At 50.3% G+C, this 7,768-nt stretch overlaps 1 protein-coding gene across 1 annotated transcript in view; it reads left to right on the top strand.

Annotated features, from left to right (window-relative positions):
• Nucleotides 1-7,768, top strand: part of MAPT (microtubule-associated protein tau) — a 46,055-nt gene that overhangs the window by 7,227 nt on the left and 31,060 nt on the right. The window contains exons 4-6 of the mRNA XM_011953918.1: nt 1,860-1,915; nt 4,668-4,865; nt 6,272-6,398. Coding sequence (XP_011809308.1) covers nt 1,860-1,915; nt 4,668-4,865; nt 6,272-6,398 — 381 coding nt within the window. The remainder of the gene's footprint in view (nt 1-1,859; nt 1,916-4,667; nt 4,866-6,271; nt 6,399-7,768) is intronic.

The raw sequence follows: 7,768 nt of genomic DNA, 5'->3' as shown, positions 1-7,768 counted from the left end.
GGGCACCTGTAGTCCCAGCTACTGGGGAGGCTAAAGCAGAAGTGCTTGAACCCAGGAGGCAGAAGTTACAGTGAGCCAAGATCACACCACTGTACCCCAAGCCTGGGCGACAGAGCGAGACTCTGTCTCAAAAAATAAAATGAAGTAAAATAAAATAAAGTTAAGAGAGAAAAAATATATCCTATATCCTATAACAACTGACCTGACAGGTTACTACAATATTTCCTGAAATGATGTTTTCTTGACTACTGGCCTACTGGAGGTGTGTCTGGGTTAAAAAAGAGTTCCATGGCCCAGTGACTGCGGGAAAAAAAAAACAGACTAAACTAAGTTAAACAGGCTTTTCTGCTGCTAGACTTGTCAGAACCTTTAACGTACTAACGGTCATTGTGACCCTCTGAGAAGGTCACAAGTGGGTTTCCCAAACTTACTCGATTCTGCCTGCTAACATTTCCTGGAGGAGGACTTGTTCAGTGCTTCTGCAGTCTGGGAAATGTTGATTTAGCAGGTGATTTTTTTGTGCCATGGATGGTGCTGGTTGATGTGGACAAAGGAAAGAACACGTGAGTCAGATCCGCCTGGGGCTCTTATTAAAGTGCAGGTTACCAGGTGCCACTTTCGGCTTACAAACCCAGTTGTGGGGTAAGCCTGGGAGTCTTTTAGCAGGTGATTCTGCCATACAGTGTAGTTGGAAAACCTCTGGGCATACTCATTGCTGGTCCCTCTAGAAATCCAGGTGACAATAGCCAACGAGAAGCTCCAAGTGACCCGATTGTCCGTGGGGTAGAGGGAATATGATATTGAAACCAAAGAAGAAAATCTATCATCAGTTTTCAGCAGTGGCTGTCAAGAGAAGGAGAAGGGTGAGTTAGCACTGATGCTGGCAGACAGGTCAGTGGGTTGGTTTCACCAGGGAGTGTGATGAAGGCTGATGTTGTCTGTGGGAGTGTATGATGGTAACTGGTTTGTAGCTAACTGGGGGAAGCGGTGAGGATTCGTGCCCTTCGAAGACCAGCAAGTGGCAAGAAACCCACTAGGCCTGGCTCAGGGCTGGGCCGGGCTTGGCTCATCTGAGAGCAGCTGGGGCTGGTGGCCAAAGCCCCCATTAGTGAGGGGTAAGCTTTGGGGGTACAACCAGCAACTAGGGGACAAAGACAACCCTGCCAGGCTTTCCTATTCTGGAGGCAGGTGACCAGGAATGGAGATGGGTGGTCAGCATAAGATGGCCAGGAAGGTGGGAATCAGGGCTGTTGGCAATCTAGCCGCATGGGTAAGGGAGCTGGGTGACTCCAGGCGGTTTCCAAGGGCCAGAGGGTGAGCAGGCACCTCGCAGGGAACCAGGGCCAAGCCTGGCTGCAGCGTGGAGACAACTCACCCACCCCCGTCCTTGGATCTTGCAGGAGGCTGGGTCCTCACTGAGCTACCAATATCCATGGCCCTGAGGCTTTTAAAACACCTATCCATGGAGTGGGGATGGTCCCAGTGGGGTGAGGCTGACCCTGGCAGAAACAGGGCAGGAGCCTGTGGGTTAGGGAGACTGCACCTTCCTTAGGTAGCCTCTGTGTCATCACGTCCCTGTGACAGTTTCTGCTGTGTCCCTTCTGCATGGTCCCACCCTCAGCCAGCCTGCTGCCCCCTCTTGCCAGGTTGCTCTAATCAATGACCCCAGTGTGCTGTGTTGATACTAACAATGTGAGACCTAGCACATTCAAGGGAAAAGACAGCCAACTGGTTTCCACCAGACCCAACTAAACAAAACATGGACCTATCCCAGAGAAATCCAACTTCACCACAGCTGGCTCTTTCTGTGAACAGTGAAAATGGAGTGTGACAAGCATTCTTATTTTATATTTTATCAGCTCGCATGGTCAGTAAAAGCAAAGACGGGACTGGAAGCGATGACAAAAAAGCCAAGGTAAGCTGACGATGCCATGGAACTCTGCAGCTGGTCCAGTTTGCAGAGAAGCTGTGCTTTATGTCTGATTCATTCTCATATATAATGTGGGGAGCATTTGTCACTAAAGTACGGCTGTCATTTAAAGTGCTTTGTATTTGGGGGCAGGCTTTTAAAAAGTCCAGCATTTATTAGTTTTGATACTTACCCCAGGGAAGAGAAGTTGGCAGGTTCATGAAGTCATGCTCCTAATTCCAGCTTTCTTAGTGTAGTTTCAGTGAGACCCTGACAGTAAATGAAGGTGTGTTTGAAAACCAACCCCAGGGCCGGGCGCGGTGGCTCAAGCCTGTAATCCCAGCACTTTGGGAGGCCAAGACGGGTGGATCACGAGGTCAGGAGATCGAGACCATCCTGGTCTACACGGTGAAACCCCGTCTCTACTAAAAATACAAAAAACTAGCCGGGCGAGATGGCGGGCGCCTGTAGTCCCAGCTACTCGGGAGGCTGAGGCAGGAGAATGGCGTGAACCCGGGAGGCGGAGCTTGTAGTGAGCCGAGATCGCGCCACTGCACTCCAGCCTGGGCGACAGAGCGAGACTCCGTTTCAAAAAAAAAAAAAAAAAAAGAAAACCAACCCCAGGACAGTAAATGAAGCCATCTGCTCACTGCATAAACTGCACCCCGATCTTTGCCCATCCTTCTCAGTATTTCACTTCACCCATCGTTTACTCCCTCAATGACTTGGTGTCTGGGAAAATGCTCCCGTAATTGCACAGTGGCGTTTTTCCTGGAAAGTCGCACCATGGCTCTAGATAAGACCTATTTTCCTTAAAGGTATCTAAAATTTCCAGCATAAATTCTGTCTGAAACACCTGAAATTTAATCAGTACTGGAGCCCAGAGGGCATCTCCAGTTGCCACATAGCTCTGAGCGTTCAGTGGTGTGTTGGTGTGTTGGGGGCTGCTCCCGGAAGTGCCTGCAGAGTCAGGGCTCCCCAGCCTCACCTAGTGAGGCAGCGGAAGGGCCTGCGGGAATTTGGAGAGCTGCCCTTTGGGTCCCTGAAGTGATAGTGACAGCTGCTTGTCAATCATGGTGCACATTTAGTGCCGGGGTCAGGGGTCAGGGAATACCAGCCTCAAGCATGCATGCATTCATTCATTCATTCATGCAGCACACATGGGTATGACATCCCTGCCCTGGACTTGCCTAGATTCTAGGAAGGGGAAAGATCTATTACCGTGGACCTCGGCCAGGTGGGGAGTGCTGCTGGTGGAGAGGGGCTGTGTGCAGCAAGGAAGGAGGGGTCATCAATACCCCCACCCCAGCTTTGCTTTCTTGTCATCAGCCCTAGGGCCCCAGCCTGTGTCCCTCCTCTCCCATTGCTGCTTCATCTCCTGGGTTCTCCTTACCAAGCCTGGCCACACAGAGGGTCTCCGCCGCTTCCATGGGGAATTGGAAAGCAATAAGATAACATCCCCAAGAAGCCCAATGAAGTCTGGGTCAGGACCCTTCTCTGAGCTGACTCGCTCTCGGAAACACTTCGAGGCTTAGCCTCCCCACTTTGTTTTCTGAGAGCGCTACCTCTTCCCCTCCAAACATCCCCTTCTCCTCTGGGGCCATGCCCACCCATCAAAATCCCCCAGGGGTAGGATGAACTGTGGGTGTCAGTCACCATCTATCCTGCATCCTGGTTCCAGGTCCCCCCACCCCCTGCCGCCTCCACAGGGACAGGTGTGCAGACACCCACCTCTGGCTGCTTCCTCATGTGGAATGGGTTCAAAAGTTAGCAGTGTTGTTTACACTGGCAAACTGAAAAAAAGAAAAAGAGAAAACATTGAAGGCTTGGCACAGTGGCTCATGCCTGTAATCCCAGCACTTTGGGAGGCTAAGGTGGGAGGACCTCCCAAGCCCAAGAGTTCTAGACCAGCCTGGGCAACATAGCAAGACCCCATCTCTAAAACAAAAATTTAATTGGCCAGGCAGAGGTGGGAGGATCACTTGAGCCCAAAAGGTGGAGGCTGCAGTGAGCCGTGATGGCACCACTGCACTCCAGCCAGGGCAACAGAGGGAGACCCTGTCTCTAAAACAAACAGTGACGAAAAAAGAGTTAACATTGGCCAGATTAGGAGTCACCAAATAGTGTTAATATTCGTTTGATTTGAGACTTTAATCAGAAAGCACATGTGTGGTGGGGGTGGGCGTAACCTAAGATAGAATCTTTCCAACTTGGGGCGGGCACACTTCTGATTGAGTCTGTCAGTGTGGTGGAAGAGGCCATGGGTTAATGGGCAGGCAAAAAAGCACCTTGCCTGGAATTGAGTAGAAAGTAAGGCCCTTCAGACCCATGACACACTTGGGGACATTTTCTTGAGTAACATCCTAAGATTCATGTACCTTGATGATCTCCATCAACTTACTCATGTGAAGCACCTTTAAACCAGTGGTCTCCAAATTCAGGGGCACAGTAACATCTAACAGGCTGGAGAAAGAACATACTAGAACTTCCATTCCTTTGTCATGTCCTCTTCTAAAAGCTTTGTCAGATGTGAGTTGAGTAAGTTGGTCATATAAGAAGTATGACTGGGGAGGATGGTCACTTTCCTGTTCTTACTGATCAGATGGGATGTTAACGGTACCTGATTCAAACAGCCTGGAGATCACTGCTTTCAACCATTACCTGCCTTATTTATTTTTAGTTACTGTCCTTTTTTCAGTTTGTTTTCCTCCTCCATGTGCTGACTTTTATTTTGATTTTATTTATGTTTATGTTTAAGACATCCACACGTTCCTCTGCTAAAACCTTGAAAAATAGGCCTTGCCTTAGCCCCAAACACCCCACTCCTGGTAGCTCAGACCCTCTGATCCAACCCTCCAGCCCTGCCGTGTGCCCAGAGCCACCTTCCTCTCCTAAATACGTCTCTTCTGTCACTCCCCGAACTGGCAGTTCTGGAGCAAAGGAGATGAAACTCAAGGTAAGGAAACCACCTTTAAAAAGAACCAGGCTGCTCTGCTGTGGTTTGCAAATGTGGGGGTTTTTTTGTTTTTTGTTTTTTTAGCCTCAAAGACCTTTCTTCAAATGAGCTCTGACACAGAAGCACCGTGTAAATAGTTAGAATTCTGGGCAAAGAGGAAAAGAGAGCTGGGGGCCGTACCTCTCAGCACCCCACAGGCTCTCCTAGCAGCAGCCCCTCAGACACCTGGTGGGACCTTGGTTTCCAAACTGCTACTCTAAGGCTGGGCGCAGTGGCTCACACCTGTAATCCCAGCTCTTTGGGAGGCCGAGGAGGGTGGATCACCTGAGGTCAGGAGTTCGAGACCAGCCTGGCCAACATAGTGAAACCCTGTCTCTACTATAAATACAAAAATTAGCCGGGCGTGGTGGTATGCACCTGTAATTGCAGCTACTCGGGAGGCTGAGGCACAAGAATTGCTCGAACTCCAGAAGCAGAGGTTGCAGTGAGCCAAGATTGTGCCACTGGGCTCCAGCTTGGGTGACAGAGCAAGACCCTGTTGCAAAATTTTTTTTAACAACAAACCCAAAGTGGCTACTCTCATTGGGTTCCTTTGCCCATTCCTGATTTTGGTAAGCAGAAATGCTTCCAGATTGCCCTGATCTGGGTAGGAGAGCATCAGGCCACAGCAACACTGCCCTGTGAGCTCACTCCCCGCTGGACTAGCTTGTGGTCCTTAGTTAATGTCAGTTTCTTTTTTGAGTTTGTGTTATGTCTAAGGATCATCTGCTGGGTAGTCGAACCCAGGGACTGCCCTAGTCCCTAGACTGTGCCATGCCCGACTCTGCCAGCGTTGTCAGTGATGCTGATGCTCCCCTCCTCGGGTGCTCACCTGCTCTGAGCACACCCAAGGAGTTCCTGACGCCTTAGGGTTGTTTGGGAGAGAATGAAAGAACACAACGTAGCTCTCTTTAGCATCCTTGGCCAGGTTCAACACTTTCTCCAAGGGCCTCTGGTGGAACCAACCACCATCAGCCAAATAAATCCATAATTAGAGTCAGAAAATGGATGTCTGCCTACGCATAGTGCACTAATATCCTGCCGATTGATTGACATGGAGTGGAGAGTGACTTGATCATTGCTGTAAGCTCTGCTGGCCTTGGCACAACTCATGCTGATAACTAATGCACACAGTTCCTCTGAGAGGAAATGTCCTCAGGGAACTTGGAGTTTGGGTGGGGATGTGGATTTGTGTGCCCAGAAAGCCCTCATGATTGTAGCAGACACTTGTGGCATCTAGAAGGCAAAGGGTCACCCCAGTCTTAACCGCGTTTTGAGTCAAGGTGCGGAGTGGGGCTGGTGTTGACTCTTGGTGGCAGCAGCTTTTCCCAATGGTGAAAAAACCCTCGACCATGTTTCATTTACAGGGGGCTGATGGGAAAATGAAGATCGCCACACCCCGGGGAGCGGCCCCTCCAGGCCAGAAGGGCCAAGCCAATGCCACTAGGATTCCAGCAAAAACCCCGCCCGCCCCAAAGACACCACCCAGCTCTGGTAAGAAGAATGTTCTCTTGAATCTTAGAGGAAGCTGAAGCTCTCAGAGGTACAGCCTTCATTTTAGGAGGCCTTAGGCCACTGAGAATGAATGACCCCTGGCAGCTGGTCAGCACCTTGCAGTTTACTAAGCACCGAGTCTTCATTTCCTTCGCAGTTCTTCTGATTTCTGAGGCAGATGTTGAATTCCCACGTTTTTGTTTGTTTTGTTTTGTTTTTGAGATGGAGTTTCGCTCTCGTTGCCCAGGCTGGAGTGCGGTGGCGTGATCTCAGCTCACTGCAACCTCCACTTCCCGGGTTTAAGCAGTTCTCCTACCTCAACCTCCCTAGTAGCTGGGATTACAGGCACCTGCCACCACACCCGGCTAATTTTTTGTATTTTCGATAGAGACGGGGTTTCGCCATGTTGGCCAGGCTGGTCTCGAACTCCTGACCTCAGGTGATCCACTTGCCTTGGCCTCCCATGGTGCTGGGATTACAGGCGTGAGCCACCACTCCCAGCCTGAATCCTCACTTTTTATCAGTGAAGAAATTGAGGCTGATTCTGCAGCATGATAAAAAAAAAATACAGAAAAAGGGAAAAAAAGAAAGAAATCGAGCCTCTGAGAGTTTGCTTGACTGAGTCTAACCAGCTCATTTTAAGCCCGAGGAAAATGTGGTCATATGGCTACTAAATGGCAGCTCTTGGAGCCTCTCTGGCCCCAAGTCCAGGGTTCCATAGAGGCAGCCCCAGCATGGTGTGTTTGCAGTCCCCAAATGAGACTGAAGACAAATGTCTCTGGAGACAGAGCAGCAGCCTGGATAGGTCACAATGGGTGACGTCACTTAGGGCTCAACCCCCAGGCAGCTTAACTTGCTGGGGACGTTAGGAGTCTGCTGCAAAACCTGAGGGTCTTAGCTGAGCAGTTGCAGGCTGGGCCCATTGCCCTGGGCTCCTGTGAGTAAAACCCAGTCAGTTTTGAGTACCCAGTAAGGCATCCATCTAGTTATTTTGCAGCCGGGGTGCTATTAAGAACAGTCGCAGCTGGGCATGCTGGCTCATGCCTGTAATCCCAACACTTTGGAGGCTGAGGAGGGTGGATCACCTGAGGTCAGGAGTTCGAGACCAGCCTGGCCAACATGGCGAAACCCTGTCTTTACTAAAATTACAAAAAAATTAGCTGGACGTGGTAGCAGGTACCCAACTACTCAGGAGGCTGAGGCAGGAGAATCGCTTGAACCCGGGAGGCGGAGGTTGCAGCGAGCCGAGATCACGCCATTGCACTCCAGCCTGGGCAACAAAAGTGAGACTCTTTCTCGAAAACAAACAAAACAAACAAACAGGCCGGGCGCAGTGGCTCACGCCTGTAATCCCAGCACTTTGGGAGGCC

This window comes from Colobus angolensis, unplaced genomic scaffold (assembly GCF_000951035.1).
Source record: "Colobus angolensis palliatus isolate OR3802 unplaced genomic scaffold, Cang.pa_1.0 Scaffold377, whole genome shotgun sequence".
NCBI lineage: Eukaryota > Metazoa > Chordata > Mammalia > Primates > Cercopithecidae > Colobus > Colobus angolensis.
Note: the sequence above shows the minus strand (reverse complement) of the source record. Positions and strands in the feature narration are given on the sequence as shown.